The sequence below is a fragment of the Apis laboriosa genome, unplaced genomic scaffold, assembly GCF_014066325.1.
Source record: "Apis laboriosa isolate Shangri-la unplaced genomic scaffold, ASM1406632v1 scaffold14_cov150, whole genome shotgun sequence".
NCBI lineage: Eukaryota > Metazoa > Arthropoda > Insecta > Hymenoptera > Apidae > Apis > Apis laboriosa.
The window spans coordinates 2,292,965-2,314,752 of NW_025221798.1; the positions used below are offsets into that span (position 1 = coordinate 2,292,965).

General features: G+C 25.6%; 4 protein-coding genes across 6 annotated transcripts in view; 1 reads left to right on the forward strand and 3 right to left on the reverse strand.

The window, feature by feature from the left end:
- The window catches only part of LOC122710643, an 83,665-nt gene extending 73,933 nt beyond the window's left edge, over positions 1 to 9,732 (reverse strand). The window contains exon 1 of the mRNA XM_043928622.1: positions 9,487 to 9,732. Within this exon, the coding sequence (XP_043784557.1) occupies positions 9,487 to 9,610 (124 nt within the window). The 5' untranslated portion in view covers positions 9,611 to 9,732. The remainder of the gene's footprint in view (positions 1 to 9,486) is intronic.
- Positions 9,733 to 10,677: 945 nt separating this feature from the next.
- Positions 10,678 to 13,263, reverse strand: LOC122710628. 3 transcript variants are annotated; one of them, XM_043928597.1, is made up of 7 exons: positions 13,128 to 13,263; positions 12,858 to 12,984; positions 12,263 to 12,710; positions 11,798 to 12,126; positions 11,456 to 11,691; positions 11,183 to 11,342; positions 10,680 to 11,113 (listed from the first exon to the last, which is right to left on the reverse strand). In XM_043928597.1, exons 2-7 carry the CDS (start codon positions 12,884 to 12,886, stop codon positions 10,873 to 10,875), a joined length of 1,443 nt encoding a protein of 480 aa, XP_043784532.1. In that variant the 5' UTR covers positions 12,887 to 12,984; positions 13,128 to 13,263; the 3' UTR covers positions 10,680 to 10,872. The 3 variants fall into 3 exon arrangements, with proteins under 3 accessions (XP_043784533.1, XP_043784534.1, XP_043784532.1); XM_043928598.1 differs by having other exon boundaries at positions 10,678 to 11,113; positions 12,798 to 13,174; XM_043928599.1 differs by having other exon boundaries at positions 10,679 to 11,113; positions 11,798 to 12,093; positions 12,858 to 13,174.
- Positions 13,264 to 13,829: 566 nt separating this feature from the next.
- LOC122710598 (breast cancer type 2 susceptibility protein-like) lies at positions 13,830 to 18,443 on the reverse strand. The gene is made up of 12 exons (XM_043928545.1): positions 17,290 to 18,443; positions 17,071 to 17,217; positions 16,909 to 16,997; positions 16,596 to 16,829; positions 16,357 to 16,507; positions 16,071 to 16,280; positions 15,797 to 16,007; positions 15,456 to 15,655; positions 15,119 to 15,378; positions 14,799 to 14,982; positions 14,446 to 14,721; positions 13,830 to 14,331 (listed from the first exon to the last, which is right to left on the reverse strand). Exons 1-12 carry the CDS (start codon positions 18,295 to 18,297, stop codon positions 13,933 to 13,935), a joined length of 3,369 nt encoding a protein of 1,122 aa, XP_043784480.1. The 5' UTR covers positions 18,298 to 18,443; the 3' UTR covers positions 13,830 to 13,932.
- Positions 18,444 to 18,927: 484 nt separating this feature from the next.
- On the forward strand, positions 18,928 to 21,514 carry LOC122710631 (uncharacterized protein PFB0145c). Its single transcript, XM_043928606.1, has 4 exons — positions 18,928 to 19,158; positions 19,304 to 19,446; positions 19,523 to 19,718; positions 19,878 to 21,514. The coding sequence occupies exons 1-4, from the start codon at positions 18,968 to 18,970 to the stop codon at positions 21,466 to 21,468; spliced, it is 2,121 nt and encodes a 706-aa protein (XP_043784541.1). The 5' UTR covers positions 18,928 to 18,967; the 3' UTR covers positions 21,469 to 21,514.
- Positions 21,515 to 21,788: the final 274 nt, after the last annotated feature.

Genomic DNA, 21,788 nt, shown 5'->3' on the forward strand with positions numbered 1-21,788 from the left:
TTTATGGTGCGATCGAGTTTACAAATTGAAAAATTCCGGATAACGTTTTTGTAAGGAATTTATCTCGCGATTAGGAATGCAAGGACTTTCAAAAAAATTTGAAAATATCGGTTAATAAATATTTTCTTTTTGCACTTTACCAATTTTCTCTTTCTCTTCTTTCAATATTTTCTTCATTCTTATTTTTCCTTATCAACTTAAATTTTCTCTTTCTTTATCAATTTCCTCTTTTGCTTTATCAATTCTTCATCTCCTTTCCTTTATCAATTCCTCTTCCTCCTTTCCTTTATCAATTCCTCTTCCTCCTTTTCTTTATCAATTCCCCTGCTTCTCTTCCTCGATTTATCAATTGTCTGTTCTTTCGATCCTTCTTCCCTCTTTTATCAATTTCTTTTGCTCAGAAATATCGAATTTTAAAATAATACAATTTAAAAAAAAATTGTTTTGTATCATGTTGTTTCATCTTTGAAATCCTCTTACTTCTTTACTTTTCTCGTTCTAAAGATAACAACAATCTAGTTATACATCGTGGAAATTAACGATGACAACGGTAGCCGTTGTTCAGGAGAATTAAGCCGCAGTTCAATGAGATAAAGAGGGTCCCTCAGAGTGAGAGACCGTGCGACAATTTATCCGGAGTAAACAGGAAGTCAGTCGCTTTCTGTTTCCAACTTGTTCGAGCGAGAATGTAACAAGTTTCGTAAACTCGCGTTTTACATTGCGGCTTAATTACTTGTACAACACTGTCCCAGTTATACGAATTACTATTTGGCCAATTTCCTATCGTGAATTGTAATATTTTGTTCATTGTTAATGATTCATTCGGGATCCGTTTCCGCTCCATGTATAGACCGCGATTAAATGATTTACTGGGCCGTTATAGACTTTTGTTCGATTTTGATTTATCACGCGGTCATTGTGATGATATATTTTGAGCGCGCGATACACGAAATCATTTTGAATATTAATGTAACGCGTGTGTGTTATTACGTTACGTTACGTTGATCGTATTACACGTTAATCGTATATATTGCGACGCAAAGTTTGAAATGAAAGTTAAACTTTTTATGTAAAAACTAAGAGATGAGAAATTAAAAATTTTTTCATCAAAGTCCATTGAGAAAATAAAGAAAACTATGCCATTGAAGTCACTTTTTGATTCATCCTCGTATCTCGATCGGTTGCCGAGATATATGCATTCAAAGTGTCTATAGTGTAAGACAGTAGTAGAGGTTAGGAATGGATCGACAATTCAATGACCTATATCTTTTCCTGGAAATAATTATATTTTATTACGAATCGTGTTTGAAGCTTGGAATAAGTCAGTAAGAATAGGCGTGTAAGCGAGAGTTCTGAATAAGCGACGAGGACAGAAATAATAAATTAAAAATTACGGTTTCCTTTACACGACGATATCTCATGAACCGGAAGACGTATCGTGACGAATGAAAAATCGTTTTAAAGAGCAAGATTTCACGCTTCTAACGATCTTTTATTCGTTGTTCGAAAGTTACTATTTTCGAAGTTACAGCGGTTCAAACTTTTCGTAATTTTAATAACAGGATTTATTCGGATTCAAGGTAAATGATTGAAAATTACTTTTTCTTTACACGATGATATCTCGAGAACCGGAAGTCGTATCGTGACGAACGAAGAATCGTTTTAAAGGGTAAAGTTCCACGCTTCCAACGATCTTTCATTCATTGACCGGAAGTGAGTATCTTCAGAGTTACAACTATTCGAAGTTTTCTTAATTTTAATAGAGTTTTAAAATATATACGCGATACAATTTTTAATCTTCGTGTTATTTTAATTTGACGAAATACTTGTTCAATTTTTCCGATATTTAGAGAAGATTTCCATTCATATTGTTCGATAGAAAAATAGGTTAAGAAATTTTTAATAAGTAGAGATACGAAACGAGTGGCCAGTTTCCAGAACGCAATATCGCACACGCGCGGAAACACGATTTTCGCGAGAATGAAACTCTTCGGCAGTAGTAAAACGTATGATCTGACCTCCTTTCAGTAGTTACGCGCATATGGCTCAGACAAGTACATCGGTTTATTCGTATACGAAAATGAAGACGCGAACCGGTTTCTTCCGTATAAAATGGCACTGAATGTATTTCAAATTTTGTTTTACAAGACATTTAAATCTTCTTTATTCCTTTTCTAGACAGATAAAAATTGTAACACGATGATTCAATGAATAATAACGTATAATAATGATTTTTTTTCTGCACTTTTTCAAAATTTATCTTATATTGTTAGATTAGTTTGATGTTATATTCAAATTCGAATATTATTATGATTTATACGAGATTTTTTGTTAGTTGCAAAGAAAAGTATACTTTCACAAATATTTAACTTTTTTAAGTCATCATCAACACGTTGCAACAAATATAAAACATTAAAAAAAGGACAAAACACATTATATTTTTCCAATATTCCCTTACCTTTTCTCTAATTAATTCTTACAATATTAACATTCCATCCAACCAACGATCAAAATATCTCCTCAGAACAGAAAATTTCAACTTTCCTCCATCCCATCCCATTCCATCATAATTCTCGCCAACAAAATTCAAAAAATCGTCTCGAAACGTGGACATAATTTTCCCTTTCAGAAGTTGAACGTTCCCTCCCCTCCCCGAGAAAAATTAGCCACGGCCGTAATTCAAACCTCACTTTTTTCTTTTCCTTTTTTAATTTTAACCAACCATAACCAAACCAAGGATCGAGACGACGCCGCTTGCTTGCCCATCGTAGAAATTACCATTAAAATACGGAAAGCGTAACGACTTACCCGTACGAGGGCACAATGGTTTTAAACTGGGTAACGAGGGGGGAGGGGGGAAGCGAGAAATGAGAGAAAATGGATAGTGTCAGCGTCGACCAATCCACGTTGCACCCGCTGGGGATAAACTTTCAATTGCCTGTAACTTGGTAACAAGGATAAATTGGATATTTCGTTACCTACTTGCAGTTTTCACTTCCGCGTCTTGATATTCCGTCCAACTGACCGGAAACACAAATTTCCCCTTAATACGAGAGGAGGGAGGGGAGGGCACTACGTGGATTGAAATATCCACCATGGTTTCGATCTTCGAAAAACAAGAGAGGCGAAATGGAAATGCGTAATGTTTCTGGATTAAAATGTGTGTATATTTTTTTATATGAAATCAAAAGATACGTGTAAAATTTGATAAATAAATTTCTTCTTTAATTTCGAATTAAGCGGTGTATTTAATAATATTTTCAAAAGATATTTCGAGTGAACTTAAAATTTATTTAAAATTTAATTAGTGCCGATTTTTCGAATTAATAATAAATTCTATATGGAGAAATATTTTCAAATTAATATCGAGTGAAAAGCGTACCTCTACGTACGACTAAACTTAATAAAAAATTCGATGGATGCGGCCAGACGCGAAACCAGAATATCTTTTATTAAAAATCGATGATTATTACGTGTTAAAATTTATATATGTAATTTCGTGTATTATATACAATTGAAAAAAAAAAAGTGATTCCAAATTTTTGGAACGAGGATCCGATAATAAATATTGTTGTCCGTGTATATTTTTCAAATTATTATTTCGAGAAAATTTATAAAAAACAACCGGATGGAAATATTTTCTCGATCCGTAGCGGTGGACAGTTTGGGTAAGTGGATATCAAAGAATCGGTGTATCGTATATAAAAACCGATATCCGCGGTTGTCCACGCGGCTCCCGTGGCTTTTCCACCGCCCTTCGTCTCGCGAGGTAATGAAAACGCCGATACGCTTCATACGGCTACGTAAAAATTCCCAGATATATTTATATTTACTCACCGCTCGAGGAACATTTTCACCGGCAATTATTAATCCAAGTTGTTTTGTAATACATAACTTTCGATATATAATATCCATCTCGTATTAAACGAGAAACAAAAAAAAAAAAGTATTTTATCGTTCTTCTTCTCCACTCTAAAACGAAAGAATATTTGTGGAGGAAAAATATTTGAAACTCGATCTGATATAAATATTCTTTTTTTTTTAATTCGTAAAGATAATCAAACACGAAAGTTCAATTTTTTCGAAAAACTTTTTATGCGAGAAAAAAAAATATCCGCGCAGAGAGAATAACAAATAACGAATCTAATAAACGCGAATCTCTCCATATAAAATTCGAGAGGAATATTTTTCATTTAAATATAAAAAGATTTCTTTCAACTGTCTAGGGAAGAAGGGAGGCGTCTACGCATTAATAAAAACGTGAACGCCATATTCGCCCAATTTTTTTCTTCCCCGTATACCGGCCACGAATGATAAGCATCTGAAATGGCGTAGCGAAGGATCAAGGGTTGTTTGTGTTTCAGTGGCCTCTAGGAATGCACGTGGAATTTTCAGAGCAAGTAGATGCATGGCAGGATCGTGGTACGTGCGTGTCGTAATTTTAAAGACGCGTTCAGAATTCTATGGTAAAAAGCGGTCGAAAGGTGGGATAGGCAAGAAATTTCAAATTTCTGAAAGGTTGAGATATCGAGGCATGGAAAGTTTTGCATGCGCCAAAAAATAAAACGAAAAATTTTAATAATGCGCGTAAAATTATTTTCGTGTTTCTTTATCGATTGAGCAAGGAGATTAAAATATTCACGAAAGTATCGGGGAAATTGCAAAATCGTGCTTTCTTCCAGTTTCAATAACTTTTGTAACAAAGATAGATCGGTGTTAGATGAATATAGAAATTTAAATTTTGATGTACAGAATTGAAATAAAAATCTTGTTTAGCTATCTTATGTCTTTTTTCTTATATCATTTAAATTTTCCACAAATCTATGAATATTCACGGATCTAAAATGATCGATGTATTAAAAATTCTTCTAAGAAACTATCAGTAATTAATAATTAACTATTTATTTTATTTATTATATAAATGATTATAATTAAATTGATGTCACGAAAATAAATAGATACACGCAATTGTCTCGATAAAATGCAATGTTAATTTTTAAAAATATTTTCATATATTCTCCATAAAAAAATAAAAACCATTATTTTAACAATTTCCTTGTTTTAAAATTAAATACAGTATCACTGAGTGTTATCATTGTATCAAAAGTTTCCAAGAATTTTTAACACGATTTCACGCGATAATACGAATTAATTATTCGCTAAAAAAAAAAGAAAAAAAAAAAAAAAAAGAAATCGAAAAGAATTTCGTTAAAACCAGCTTTCCCTCTCCCATTAAATCCTCTGATAATAGCAGAGACTTTTCAAACTACTTATACAAACCTTAATCCCAACGCGGCGAACGCTGTGTACAACTTTAAAGCTGCACCAAATAACATTGTTCGCAACCTCTATATTGTTTCCACCGAGTGTCCTCAACTAAACCCAGTGTCCTCAAACTGTAATCCCTTCCTTTTCAACGCCCGGTATTTCCACAAGTGCGCGAAGATGTTATAGGGGGAGGGGGAAACGAGGTACCTTTCACCTGATCCCGACAAAATAACTCAATCTCGAAAGCAATCTGAGCAAGTAAGCAAATGCTTAATTAACCGGGTGCTACCTATTACAACGTGGTTTGCTTCCGTGTTTAAAGATTAGCGATCAAATTTGACACGCTTCTCGTTACGTGTTTATTTAGAATATCTGATATCTGCGGTAATTGGCTTATTTTTTTTTCTTGCCAATCAAAATAGGATAAAATATCGAAAGATATTTGCTCTTCACTAATTAAAAATCAGAAACGAAGACTAGAAAATAAATTCTTTTGTGAGAAGAAAGTATTTATCAGAATAACACGTTTCGAAAATGACGAATTTTATTGGGAAAAGTAGGATGAAGAAACGAGATATCAAAGATATTTTTAACTAATGAAGAAATAAAAAAAAAAAAAAGAATTTAAAAATGATTAAAATTTTTCTTCCCATAAGAATTATAACCTATTTTTATCGCCACTAAATATTCCATATTCCCGTGAGTAATTTATCTTTCAACGAATGTCTTAAGGGATCACTTTCAAGAACGAATCGGGAACACCGAAGCTGAAAACCGTGCTCGTAATTCACACTGTACCCCTAAACGACCCGACTATATACCATTCTCGTATCGCCATTGTCGAACCGAGCACAGTAGAGACGAGGCGAAATCTCAAGAGGAAACGATGGCTGGCCTTGTGTAGTTCGTCTTTAATCCACAGATACGAGATGGTAAATAGTTGAAGACAGAACTTTTGTGGGGAACCGTTGCACCGTAACGAAACGGAGCCTATTATCGGTAGATGAATGGCGAGAGCCGGGTTTTTTTGCCGGGATGCGTCGTCGCGACGCCCTCGTCGCGACACCGGAATTGGTGAACATCGAGGAAAGCTGAATCACCGTTTTCCATCATGCGAACGGAGTATTAATTGCCCGTGACAATTGCGATTTAGTCAGTCTTAATTGATAATAGCTAATGCCGAATAAATGGGAACCGGTACGAGTAATTAAATCAACCAATCGTGTGCGAATCAATCGCGGATCCATTTACCATTCTCGTGTATCCTCGTTAGAAATGTGATCGAATTTATCCATTGATAAGATGTTGATATATTCGTAAATTATTTTTAAAAAATTAATTCTAGACGCCGAAACAAGCATAAAAGTTGATATGCAAAATTGGCGGTTGAGACTTATTTATTAAGTTATGAGCAATTTAATTTTACGCTAAAAACGCTTCTAGACAAATAACGCCAACAGTATCGTATTACAGTGGCGTTTAATTAAAATCTCTAGGATCGGAATCAACGAAAATTTTAAAAACGATCAATGTTATATCATCGCATCATTTTAGATTAATTATTTTGAATTTGATTATTTAGATCTAAAAAAAAATATATATATATAAATTTCTATTATAAATAATTAATGAAAAAAAATTTTTCTCTTATTGAAATGAATATAATGAAATGAAATATGAAATAAAATCTTGATACTTGAAACTTGTGAAATAAATTGTGAAATAAAATTTATGATACCTTATTTATATATATATATAAAAAAGAATCTCTAAAAATGTTTAAAATGGCAGATATAGTTTCTTTTTTTGATTTCATTTTTATTTTTATTTTTTTTTATGGTTTCGAAATATATAAATATATGCAATTTGTGATTTGAATTGAACAAGCAATATAACTAATGATTTTTTGTACAAAATAAAATACAAACATAAAATTGAATTTTCCATGAACAAAGGAAAAGAAAAATTTTATGGAAAAATACGTTGGAACTGAGTTTAAGTAAATACTAGTTCGACGAATTTTAAATCTGAAAACTATCTGAAAACTATCTTAAAATAAAATCTAGTTTTGAAAGAATGTATGTTATGCTGGAATAAAATATATTGTACCTTTTGTAAATTTGATTTTACATAAATTCATTTTTAATGAAATCTATGTGAATAAATTAAAAAATGATAAAAAAAGAAAGAAAAACAAAAAAAAGATAAATATAGTCACTTATCGAGATATTTCGATGTAAATATAGAGAAATATGAAATTTTTTCTACGAAATTGAATAAGCAAACAATGATAAAACAAGATTTATTCGAGGCAAGTTAAATTAGATTTTATTCTCATTTTTTCATTGTATCATTAAAAATAAATTATTTACTTACTTTCGACGTGTCAAAAACCAACAAAAAGTGCAATAAAAAAACTCACTCTGACTATGGTATCATATAACGTGAGATCAACGTGAACAAAAAGAACGATTTTGCAACCAGTTCCATTTTCTCATTCGATCGTTTCATCGAGAATACACAACGCGCGAGGGAAAAATATATTTTTACGCTACGAGAACGCGAAAACCGTGAGAGAAAAATACGCCACGTTAATCCATGTGATTTTTCTCTTCTACTCTCCTCGATCGACACACGCTTCAGTGAAAATGATACGCAGATCCGGTGAAAATGCTCGGAAAAACTCGATTGCCTTAAAGTTCCATAAACACAGTGATGTAAACATCAAGTAAGAACGAAATTCCGTTAAACATTTCGTAAAAACGATAGAAAAAGCGACGCTCTCGAAATTCGTTTTTTTTTCTTTACAAGAGAGATACACGCGCGCCCTCTATCGCGCCAGCTTCTTTAGACGCACTAAATATTAATAGTCGAGAATTACTTCGAGAACTAAGTTAGCGGACTGAACGATTAAATGTTTCTATCTAGGTGGCATTGCTGTTGTCTTTTTTTACTTCGATAAAAGATTGAAAACCAGACCAGAATTGAAATTATTTATCAATTTTATGAAAACATTTTTTTAATTAGATAAGAAAAAGATTTGATAAGTCCATTTTTGTTAATTTTCTGTTTTTTGTGAAAAATGAAGAACAGAATTATTTTTATACTGAGTAAAATAATTAGAATAATATCTAAGATGATTATGAATAAAATACTTACTTGTTGAGAATAGTTAAAAAAAAATACATATATATAATAAGTCAATTACGAAATTGATATTTCTCTATTTTGAAGAAAGTTGCGAAAACGAATTATTTATTAATGTATTATTATAGTTTTATTTAATCATTTTTAATTAATAAATAAATCATAATATTTTAATTTTTGAAACGATGAAAATACTTGGCTTAGTTAATTTCTCTTTTTCCTTACTTCATAAAATTTATTTTTAATAAAGAAGAGTTAATAAAATTGCAAACTTATTTATATTATATTACGAATTATATTATGTATTTATATATTTTGTTTTGTTTTTTATTTAAAATTTTCACCGTTCATAACTATTTTAATAATTAAATATATTACAAGTTAAAATAAAAAAACATTTGTATCCTAAAATAACGTTTCATACTTTTCTAATTAACGAAGAAATAAAAATTATAAAAATGCATACTATACCACGAAAATCTTTAAGTTTTATAAAAATAAAAAAAAAATATGAAATAAAATTTATTTGTTTGCGATTTAATCTTCGTAAAAATCAAATTTAAAAATCTATATATATATTTATAACTAAAATATAATTCATGTATCTTAAATATCTTAAATAAATATAAATAATAAAATTAATTATAAAAGAAAATTTAAACATGATTATGTTTAAATCATTAATGTTTAATGCGCATAATTCTATGCATATCAGAATCACCATAAAATAATAAAAATTAAATTATGTTTTTAATAATTTGAATTTAAAATTTATTTTTTTATTTTATTGTTATAATGTTGAAAAAAAATCTAGCAAAATCAATGCAATCTTATATTAAATAATGTAATAAAAATATATTGAATGTATATTGTATTCTATTTGTATTATGCATACGTTATTTTTTGCATTAAAACATTTAAAATTATACAATATAATATAAAATAGATAAATAATAATATCTATTTATATTATATTTACTTATTAATTATATATATTTTATAAATATATATAAAATAGATATAAAAAGTGAAAAAAATAAATGTGACCAATAAAAATAATTATTCACTTACCAACTGCAGTACACACGCCCAAGATTCTTGTTAACGTTGATAGATGAGTGCCGGTATTTCTAACGTATGTGAACATGCCGCTAGATTCTGATGATACGTTAAAATCCTTCATTTGCGTCACCATGTGGTAAATAATAAATAATATATTTGTTATTTAACGTAAAAACACTCGCAAGTTAATAAAAATGATTATAAAAATGTTTAAAGCGTAATAAATAACACGGTTACGTTTAAATAATATACATATTAATTCCAATATACAACACTACGTCCACGCACTTTCGAAGACCACGCGTAACTGAAGGCATAAATTCTACCGGTGAAAGCTTATCCCCGCGCTGACATTCGCGCACGCGCAATTTAATCTTAATATACAAATCTTTCCGTCGCGTATTTATATTTTATAATTTTTAATATTAAATATAATATTAATATAATCAATATTTTTATATATATATTTTTTTACTGGATTTTATATTAAAATATTATATCCATATTCAATAAATAATAATAATAAAAAAAAAACATTATAATCAAATTTTAATATTTTTAAAAATGATATATCGTTACTTAAAAATATATATCATTATTAAAAAATGATAAATGATAAAATTAAATATAATATTAATAAATTTAATATAATATTATTAAATTTAAATTTTATATCATATATAAAATATGAGTAAAAGTACATTTAATGTTATGAATTATTATATATTTACAATAAGCACGACCAATACAGATGTGTGCGTTACAAAAATATATTTATTTGCGCACGTAAGCGTGTGCATTAAACAACAAATAGACATTAAGTGAGGTAGACATAGTTACAACAATAAATTCGCTTCTGAAACAACAAGAGTATTTAAAATATACATTTTTATAATTAGAAGACTAGTTCTTATTATTTTTAACATAGTGTTTAAATATTTTTTTTATTTATAGTGCAAAACATTTCTTAAAATTAAAGTATATTTTAATACTGTAATATAATGACATATCTTATTATTATTTAACAATAACGATGTATTTATATATCATATAAAATGTACTTTATATACCATTTGAATTATAAATGTTATCTGAACTTTTAAATCATTGGTTTTAATAAATTGTAATAAAAAAATAAATAATTGAATTTTTATCATACATCATTATTATATCACAAACAATAATGAATTTTCACTTTATAATAAATATATAAAAGGAAATTAATTTAAATATAAGAAAGAAATATAATTTTTTTTCAATTACATGGTCCACGCTTTACCCAGTCATTATTTATGTAAAACAATGAAATACAATTTAAATTTACAAAGATAAAAATAATCTTACAGAATTTATAAAATCGATTTTTTTTCTAACTATCAAAATTATTGTAATTCATTATAACTTTGTTTTTGTTTGACTTCTCTTCTTTTTTTTTGTACTATTTCTAGAGATGTTTTCCAAACTTGTAGTTGACATGTTTAATTTAGGAGATTGTCTAGGAGTTATCTGTTTCCCTTGAATTTCTAAACTTTCATAATTATTATGAATTGTTTGTGCAGAAACAGGCAAAGAAGATCGAGAAATAGGACTTAAAGGTTTTTTATTACGGGATAATACTACTGATGATGTTAAAGATCTAAAATTATAAAAACAATATAAAAAATATTCGTTATAGCTAAAAATATTCTTAATATTTTCTAAATACCTATTTTTACTATTCGGAAGTCGTGACATATCTAGAGGAGCAAGCTTTACATTTTTTACCCATACAGCAGGAGAAACAGGAGTATGCCAAGAAGATTGGTAATTCGAAATTTTTGAATTTTTTTCGGAATTTTTGAAATAATTGATATTTTTATTTGAACCTAAAAAATATAAAATAACATTTATTAATAATATTAAAAATTTTTTAATATTCATTTATACATTTTTAATATTTTATATGTAAAATGCAATATTACAGAAAAAAATCATATACTTTGAAAAGTAGAAACTTCTAGAGATTGTGCCATGAACTTAATTGGAGTAGTTCTTATAGTAGAAAAACTTTCTCTAGTTGATAAAACATAAGGCACAGGACTAACTACAATCTTTTCATTGAAAACTGTTCCAAGTTTATTTCTACTAGTATGTGGCCTAGAAAACTTGTCATCCATGATGAATTCATCCTTTTCATTCCTTATTCTATCATTATTCATAAAATTATCATATTTTCTATAAATAAATAAATTATTATAAATAAATGTTTTTTATTTCTATTATGAAAAATTATGAAAAATTTCTATTTTACTTTTTTTATTGTAATATTTTTTATACATACTTTTGAATTTCTTGCATGTTTGTTTGAGTAACATCTTTTCTCATAGATAAAATATGATCTTCTACAGATTTACCACTATTATTTGAAAATTTATTTTCAAGAGGAATTGTTTCTTCAAACCAATTTATCTTTGAACTTTTTGCAGAACTTTTATTGCTATGAATAGATGCCATACGTATTTGTAAAACATCATTAAAATCATCATGTAATGAATCAATTTCATTTTCTTTTTTAGGAAACAACTCTGATATTACATATGCATAAAGCATATCAAGTATTTCATCTTGTGCAGTTTTCTGTAATTTATGCTTGGATGAATTTTTTCTTTCCTACAAATAGATTATATAATATGACTATATAAAAATATAAAATTAAAATTATCTTATAAGAACAGAAAGATTTATAATATCAATGTTATATGTTGTTATTTTTCTATTAATTTATATTATATGATATATTCTTTACCTTTATTGAAATATTATGTTCCAAATATGTATCTTCATTATGAGAAATATTTTTCATTTGATTATGATTTATGTTCAAATCTTGATAATTACTTTTAGAAAGAAATGGATTTTTTCCTATTATTCTTAAATGAGGTATTTGTGTTTTCCATTGTATACATTCTTCCAAAACAGCCGTTTGAGTTACTTGTTCACCATCTTCATATAGTGTATTTTCAATAGTCTCCCACTGCTGCATAACTTTTCTTGTTGCAATATTTTCAATTTCTGATGAACAAAATATATCTGTTGCATTACTATTCCAATCAGTTGATAAATTGTCATCAACATCTTTCCAAGTTTTCTTCTTTTGTAAACTTGGTAATTGAAAATTATCACTTGATTCATTTTGATTATTTTGATAATCTTTCACTCTTGATAAGTTTTCAGATTTTACATTTTGTGTTAATCTATTAAAATGTAAACGATTTCTTTTTAAATAAACTTTATAGTTTTTTATATTTAGAAATACGAATTGAAAAACAAAAATGGCTTACAAATTATATTTAAATCTGAACATCTAAATTAAATTAATAAGATATTATTATAAGACATACGTGTTACGTTTAAGTTTCCTTTTATGCATTTCATGCTTCTTAAAAAAGTATCTTTAATCAACTAATTTTTAAACTTATTTTTAATCATTTATCTAACAATCTTTTCGCCGTACTTATAACACAGAACCTATACAGATCACAGTAATTTTATTGATTATTTTTTTAAAACAAGGTTTTCAGTTCAAACCTTAGAATTTAAATCATTCTACTGTTGTCATATTATAAATGATTTATTAATTTCCTTGATAAATTCAAAAACTAAGACTTTACCATCAGATAACATCTGATCGATTAAAATTTATGTCCCACAATTTATACTTTATTCAATCTCATATATGCTAGTTCTAATTGTGTATTCATTATTATAGTAACTGAAATTATAAATTTTTCTATAAATTTAATTTCAAAAAATAAGAATATAAAACATCATATTTAAAGTGAAATAATAATAATATTGCTTTTTAAGATATATAATAATTATTTATTTTATGCTTTCGGTTTTACCAAAAACGAAAAGCGTAGTTAGTGAAAAGCTAGATAGCATAGTTGGTGAAACTGTTTCTATTTGAAAGGAAAGAACTATTTCAAAAGCTTCATTTAACACAAAAACGAGAAACAGATTATGTGATAATTAAGATGATCAAATTTAAATAAATATCAACATATATGAAATGATTAAATTGCATATATTTCTAAATAATTTAAATATAAATATTTAATAATTATAAAATTTATATAAAAAATATTATATAAAAAAAATTATTTTATACAACTTTTAAATGCGAATTTAAAAAATAGTATTCATATGTATTTATAACATTTTTAATTTAAACAATAATTTTAAAATTAATAATACAATTACTTATATTAACAATAAATACAATATACAGGATTTATTTTTCGTAATTTTATTATTTTCATCTTATTATGAAAAATAAAATAAAAATAATGAATCATTACATTGTACTTAAAATATAGAGTATATATATTTTTAAAAATTTTAACAATTTATTCTAAAATATACTGTACATAATTAATATATATTTAAATATAATAAAATTTAAAATATACAATATCATCTGGAATTTTGCTCAAATTTAGCATTTAATGACATATGAGCTTTTGTACATTTTTCATTTCCAGATCGCATAGGAGATTTGAATTCTAATGATACTCGTTTGGAGCTATTATTAAGTATAATTGGAGATAGACTACATGGTTCACCATAATGTTGTAATTTTTCAAGTCTTTTTTGTATAGCAATAGATTTTGCTGGTTGATCATTCAATAAATTTCTTTTTAAAAATTCTTGACAAGCATGATCATTAAATTGTTTGTTAATATTTTCTCCTGATGCAGTTTTTTCAAGATTATTTGCATCCAGTATAAATTTATCTGAAATTCTTATCATTGGTTTTTTTTGTATCTTCTCTGAAATTTCTTTTGCACAAGTATCTATATACATATTGACATCCTTTAAAAATATAATTATTATATTATTATATCATAGGCATAAATTGTAATTTAGTTATTTAAATACTTATGAATTTATTATATTAAGAATTTCTAATATTTTTTAAATGTTTACCTTTATTAAGTATTTTAAATTTTCAAAAGGTTTTTGAAGATGATTGTGTCGAGGATTGCGCGTGAAAGTACTTCGTTCTGTACAATATGCCATTGGTATATCCCATGTTGTAGCACGACGCCATTCTAAATTAGTACAGGCAACAAAAGATCCTACAGTCAATATTTCTGTATATCCATAAAAAAATATTCCATGCCAAAACAATATTGATAAATATGAAGATTGAGAATCCATATGTGGATATGCCAAATATACAGCTTGAAAATTTTTCATACCCTTTAAAATAAAAAAAAAAAAAATCATTAAAATTTTTTATTATTATTGCATATCATACATTTATATTAATTACTTACATAAGGTTCATTTCCAATAGAAGTAACAATTCCTACTGTATCAAATTCTCCATAAGTTGGAGTAAAAATTGGCTTATTTATATCATATAATGCTGTATATATTCTTTGAGAAAAATTTATATTGACATCATTTATTAGGCAGAATAATGTATTTCGATTTGTAGTCAATTGCAATTCATTACCTCTATTACAATAAATTAATGATATATTATATAATAAAATAATGATTTTATGCTACATTTAATTGTTATTATATTAGAAACAATAAAGAAATATAAAAAATATATAAATACAATATAAATATTTTATATAATAACTACCTTTTTGCTGAGGGCATAACAGTAGAAACTGATACATAATTTCCTTCTTTTAAAATATCTAAAACCTCTTCGCTAGGAGACCAAACTGAAAGAATAGCACTTGTTTCTTCTTCAATCACGCGAATTTTCAAAACAGGAGTAACTTGTCGTGGCGGAGGTAAACTTTCTTGTAATCTAGATTCCAGTTTTTGTCTAAATTTTTCTTCTTTCATATGACAATCATTTTTTATTTGCTCAATTTCTTGTTCTGAAAGAAATTCCTGTAATAAATAAATACATGAATTTTTAAAGCTTAAAAATAATATAAAAAATAATATTTTTTAATTCAATTAATTACCTTTTTAGATAATCCATCACAATTTTCATTCCATTCAATTGCTGCTAAATCTATATTATCTATATTTTTATCTACATCATTTTTATTTTTTCCGGTATAAAAATATTTTTCTGCTTTAGCATAGAATGTTTCTATCATTGAACAACATTTTTTTTCATAGATAATATTAGCTTTTTCTTCGCATCTAGTATTTCGAAAAACTATAATATAATGAAATAAAATATAAAAAAATAAAAAATAACATATAATAATATAAATAATAAAATATAATTATATAAAATATTTGAAAAAATTTAATAAAATAATATATATTTTTTATGTCATAATCATGCCAATCTCACTAGATTCTCCAGTTGAAGTTTTCTCGTGATATAATATTGGATATACTCTTGCAATTATAACTTTAATTTTTCCAATTAAACCACCATTTGGAAAAATCGATTTTAATTTAATGCATATTGGTCCTTGGGATATCATATATCCCAATTTCACATCCCATCTTGCTCTTCTTGTTGAATTTGTATGAAGTTTTAAACATACATTTTCTGGAATCTAAAAATAATATATTATAAATATTTTCTGCTAAAATTTAAACAAATCTTCAAAGATATTTACTTCTAAAGGTGGACATCCTTGAGCACAGTTTAACAATTCGGATCCGTACGTTAATAATTTTGTTCCTTCTTTTACTTTACCAGACATTATATATTTAATCATTGCTTCATCAACTGAAGCTTGAATGCTATACCATCCATCTGTTAATATCAATTTTTTGGATAACATTTTATATTGATTAGGACTTTTATTTGTAGCAGAATCATCATACTATAAAAAAAGAAGAAAATGAAAATTCTTTATAAAAATTAATTCTAAAAAAATCAACATTTTAAAAAAAATTCACCTCAATAATAGATGACACACATAGAACCATTCGTTTTGTTGCAACATCATCTTTTTCCAAAATTTTTCTTAAAGCTGATCTTTCAGATCTATCAATTTCTCTATCATAGCGATATTTTAATTCCATTACCACTCTAGTAGGAGTTAACATTCTAAAAAAAATTTTTTTTATATAAACATTATAAAACATATATTTCTTATTCTCTAGTTCCAGAGAAAATAAAAAAATGTAAATTATACTTTGGTAACATAACAGAACCCAATTTTATTCTATCTATTGATGCTAATTTCCATACAATCCATTTATAATGATTTTCTACCCATCCAGATGAAAGTAAATTAGGATCTACACCTGGACATGCCAAAAAAGATCTTTTAATTTCTGTTATTCCTGCATTACCATTTTCATCCAAAATCAAATATGCTCCATCTTCCAATTTTATACCATCAATATTATTTTGCACAATATTTTCCCTGAATAATATATATCAATTTTATAAATGATAATATAATGATTCAATACATACAAAATTATTGATAAAATATATCTCACCCATATAAATCTATACATTGAAACTTATACATTAATGCATTATTAGATGTTATGTCCAAAATTTCAAGTGGCAATTTTTTTTTATTAAGCTAATAAAGAAAAAATTAATAATTAAAATTGAATTAAGTAATAAATAATTAAAATTTTTTATTTAGTTATTACCTCTTCATATGTACATAGAACAGGATTTTTTCCTTTGCTAATTTGTTTCCAAGATATACGATTTTTGGCATTATTTTTTCTATGAAAATATAATTTACTGATTGTTGGTTTAGGTTTATTTTTTTGCTTTAAACTAATTTCATTATCCTGTAAATATATTAATATAAATTAAAAAAACATTTTTTTTTGTTAATATAAATATTTTAAAATATGGCCTACTTGTTTTGAAGCAGCTTCTAAACGTTTTTCTAATATAGTTACAGATTGATTTATAAAATCTATCATTAATTGAGTATCACCAAAATCATTATTAATTATAGATTTAGTCTTGTTTTCTACATTTATTAATTTTTCCTTTTCTATTAAATATTTATTTTCTTCATTTACACATTGATTTAAATTTGTACAAATATCATTTAATTTTTCTAAATCATTTATATAAATAGATTTGTCTACTTTATTTATACTTTTTCTTTTATTTGTATTTTTTCGTTTTTTAGAAATAAATCGTCCTCCTATTACAGGACTAGATGGAATATTTATAAATTTTTCATTATTTTTTATTTCTTTAGGAGATTTCCATGCTTCTGAAAAATCTAAATCTTTTTCATCAGCTAAAAGTGCAACTGCACTAGCTGCAATTTCATTTGAAATGAAAGAATTATTTAATAATTCATTATTTTTTTTTGTTGATTCAGTTATATCAATATTATCAATTAATTTATTGTTATTACAATTTGAAATTATTTTTGAAGATGTATTTTGAGTTTCTTCTTCAATATTTATTGTATTCTTATAAATAATTTTCGAATTTTGGAGTTCATTACTAAATCGTAATTTTTTAAATTGATTAGATTTTACTTGTTTGTTTAGGGGTATATTTTCATCTAAATCTTTAATTTTTCGTTTCTGTAATGATTTGGGAAAAGTAAAAGTATTTTCAAGGTTTTCGGAAATTTCTTCTTGAAATAATACTTGTGCTTTTAATAATGCTTCATTGGTCACATTAATATTTCGACCATTTGCAGTTTGAAATCCGACATTTGATGATTGTACATTAATATCATTTTCACTTTTGAATGTTTCTTCATAATTGTCAATTTCTTCAAGTTCTTTATTGAAAAGTTTTTTTGCTTTTGATAAAGCTTTCTCGGTTATATTAATTGAGCTACCACTAGCGGTAGTGAAACCACATAATAATCCATCATTTCTGTTATTATTGTTCATATCTATTAAACTTTTATTATTACGTATATATTTATTGGATACGTTGATATTTGAACAATATTGAAAATAAAAATTATTCGTTTTTACATTTCAACTGATGATATTAAAACACATTTCACTACTATACTTTAAAGACTAACTTTAAAGAGTAACTATGAGATATCTATCATTTAAAAAATGGCGTTTCTATCCTTTTCCCATTATTTGTTTTCCTTGTTTATATTTGATATATCAATATATAAACATTATATCATATAACATATATTCCGTAATTTTTATTTTTTGAAATAATATAATTTAATTTAAATTTTCTTTTTTCTACAAACAATATTTATTTAAAAATTATTGTAAATTATAAATATTATACAAAATTTTTTTACATGATATATGATGATATGAAGAAATATATTAATATTAAATTTTTTATATTTTTTTTGTGAAAATTGTATAGTAATTAAATTTTCTATTATAATCAAATATTAACATTTTGTATTTAAATAATTTAAATATTTAAATTATTTTGTATTTAAATAAAATTCTTGAATATCAGCGTCAATTTTGCTACTTATCTATTGAACCGGCCAAACATAGATTTAACCTCTACACATTTATTGCATTGCATATGTTTTACGCGGGAGTGTAATTCATTTTTATTTTTTAATGAATAAACATGAAATTTAAAACATATACAGGAATTACGTGGTCCATTTTGGAACTCACAGGTCTTTTAGAAGATGAAGATTGTTGTGTGTATTTTGAAAAATTTACAAAACATTTTGGTTTACATCCATTCCATTTAACAAATATAAATGCTGCTTTGAATGAAATTTTAAGTTCGAATTTAAATTCGTACGATACTGAGTATGTATATAATTTTCATTAATTTTCATGAATTATATTCTTCACTCGAAATTTGTATCTAATAATACAACTTTAAATAAAATGTAAAAATCTAACAAATATATGGTTATGTTTATATATAATATATAGGTTATATTTATTGCAGTTTAAAGGGATTTCTGTTAGCTTATAAAAATCCTAAATTGTTAACACCATTGGGAGAAATATTTTATGATTCATGTTTCATTCATGTTGATATTGAAGCAGATTTTTATATATTTAGACCTAAGCTTGGATGTACATTGAAAGGTAATATTAATATATATATATAATATTTATTATAATGAAGTTTCTAAATGTTTACTTATTAATAGACTATTTATAGGAATAGTAAATAAAAAGGGATTAGATCATATTGGGATACTTGTACATAAAGCATTTAATGTGTCAATTCCAAAACCAGATAATGAAGAAAATTGGCCAGGTGATAATCTTGAAATAGGCCAGGAAGTGAGATTTCAAGTAACACTTCTTGATTTTACAAGTAAATTACCATTTATTCGTGGAGTCTTAAATTCAGAGTAAGTATATTTATTATTTATTAATAATAACATTTAAAAGTTAATTTTAAAGTTTTTTAAAATAAAGTTACTATTTATTGAAAAAGAGATCATCTTTATAATATTTTTCATTATTTTCAATGACTAAATTTTATAATAAATTTTTTACTATTATTTCAGTGATTATTTACATGGATGTCGATTAATGCACAAAAATATTAATAATAAATCATCTGTTGAAAATATTATTCAAAATGAAATTTCAGTTAATAGTATTTCAAAAACAAATACTAAACATACAAAGAATACATATTTTACGTCTGAATCTGATAAAAATTCTTCTGATGAAAATATACAAGAAATAAAAAAAGAAATTGTTCAACAAAAAAAATCAAAGAAAAATTATGAACAAGAAGAATCAATTAAATATTGTGAAAAAAAGAAAAAAAGTAAAAAAAATGATAAAAAGATTAAAGAAATCAATGAATCTATATCTAAATTGGAGCCTATACATAATTATATAAATGATTTTCATTCAAATGAAATAGAAAGTATACTTGAAAATAAATCTAATATAAAAATAAAGTCTGAGAAAAGAAAAAACTTAGATGATATTGATATTTCTTTAGATGATTTCAGTACAAATAAATATGTAAGAAATTCAATAAGTCCAAATAAAAAAAGTTCAAAGAAAATTAAGTTGGAAGAATCTAATGATACATATGCACATGATATAAATGATGAAGACTCTTCAAGGAAACAACATAAGAAACATAAAAATTCTCCAAAATTGAATGTCTTTGAAAATAAAACAGACAAAGAAATTAAAATAGAAGAATTAAATGATATATACATACATGAACTAAATGATGATATAAATGATTCTTCAAAAAAGCAACAAAAGAAACATAAACATTTTCTAACATTAAATGCTTTTGAAAATGAAATGGACAAAGAAATTAAAATGGAAAAATTAGATGACACATATATGCATGAAGTAAATAATATAAGAGATTCTCCAAAAAAACAACGTAAAAAACATAAAAATTCTGTAACAATGAATGTTTTTAAAAATGAATTAGAGAAAGAAATTAAGATAGAAAAATTAAATGATACAAACATTCATGAAGTAAACGATAATGTGATGGAAAATTCTCCAAAGAAACAACGTAAAAAACATAAACATTCTCTAAATTTGGAAACTTCTGAAAGTGAAATTGATAAAAATGTTAAACTGGAAGAATGGAATAACACGGATTTACATGAAATAAATAATAGTACAGAAAAGAAACATTATAAAAAGAATAAACGTTCTATAAAGTTAGAAACATCTGATAATGAAACAGATAAAAAAATTAAATTAGAAGAATTGAATAGCACACATATATATGAAGTAAATGATGATATAAAAGACTCTCCAAAGAAACAGCATAAAAAGCATAAACATTCTGTAAAGTTGGAATCCTTTGAAAAAGAAATTAAGATGGAAGAATTAAATAATACATACATACATAAAATACATGATGATACAGAAAGTTCTCCAAAGAAACAACATAGAAAACATAAACGTTCTCTAAAATTGGATACTTTTGAAAATGAAATGGATAAAGAAATTAAACTAGAAAAACTAAATACATATATACATGAAGTAAATGATAATATGGAAGATTCTCTAATAAAACACAAAAAGCATAAACATTCTATAAAATTAGAATCTTTTGAAAATGAAATAGAAATAGATAAAGAAATCAAAGTGGAAGAATTAAGATAAAAAAGAAAACAACTAATAAAATTATTGATGTATTTTTAACTTCATATTTTTAATGTATATAAGTGAAATATTTTCTTTTATGATTCATCTGACAAAAATAATTGTAAATAGAATAATTGAAATAAATATAAACTAGACATTTTTATTCAAAATTCATATTTTATTTTGTGAATGATTTGATTAAAACATATAAAAAAATTATTGATGACAAAATTTTAAATTTTTTAATTTTCACACTTACATCAAGAAGTTTTTGTAAAAGCAGTAATTTGTTTATTTCGGAAGATTTACAATGAAAAATTTTATATAAAAACAGTTAC

Coding starts and splice junctions, on each gene's coding strand:
- LOC122710631 (XM_043928606.1), top strand. CDS start 18,968: ATGAAATTTAAAACATATACAGGAATTACGTGGTCCATTTTGGAACTC. Junction 19,159..19,303: donor TTAAATTCGTACGATACTGA/GTATGTATATAA, acceptor TATTTATTGCAG/TTTAAAGGGATTTCTGTTAG. Junction 19,447..19,522: donor GCTTGGATGTACATTGAAAG/GTAATATTAATA, acceptor GACTATTTATAG/GAATAGTAAATAAAAAGGGA.
- LOC122710598 (XM_043928545.1), bottom strand. CDS start 18,297: ATGAACAATAATAACAGAAATGATGGATTATTATGTGGTTTCACTACC. Junction 16,508..16,595: donor GGTTCTGTTATGTTACCAAA/GTATAATTTACA, acceptor AATTTTTTTTAG/AATGTTAACTCCTACTAGAG. Junction 14,983..15,118: donor GTTATGCCCTCAGCAAAAAG/GTAGTTATTATA, acceptor TTATTGTAATAG/AGGTAATGAATTGCAATTGA.
- LOC122710628 (XM_043928597.1), bottom strand. CDS start 12,886: ATGCATAAAAGGAAACTTAAACGTAACAC. Junction 11,692..11,797: donor AACATGCAAGAAATTCAAAA/GTATGTATAAAA, acceptor ATTTATTTATAG/AAAATATGATAATTTTATGA. Junction 11,343..11,455: donor AGAAGTTTCTACTTTTCAAA/GTATATGATTTT, acceptor TATATTTTTTAG/GTTCAAATAAAAATATCAAT.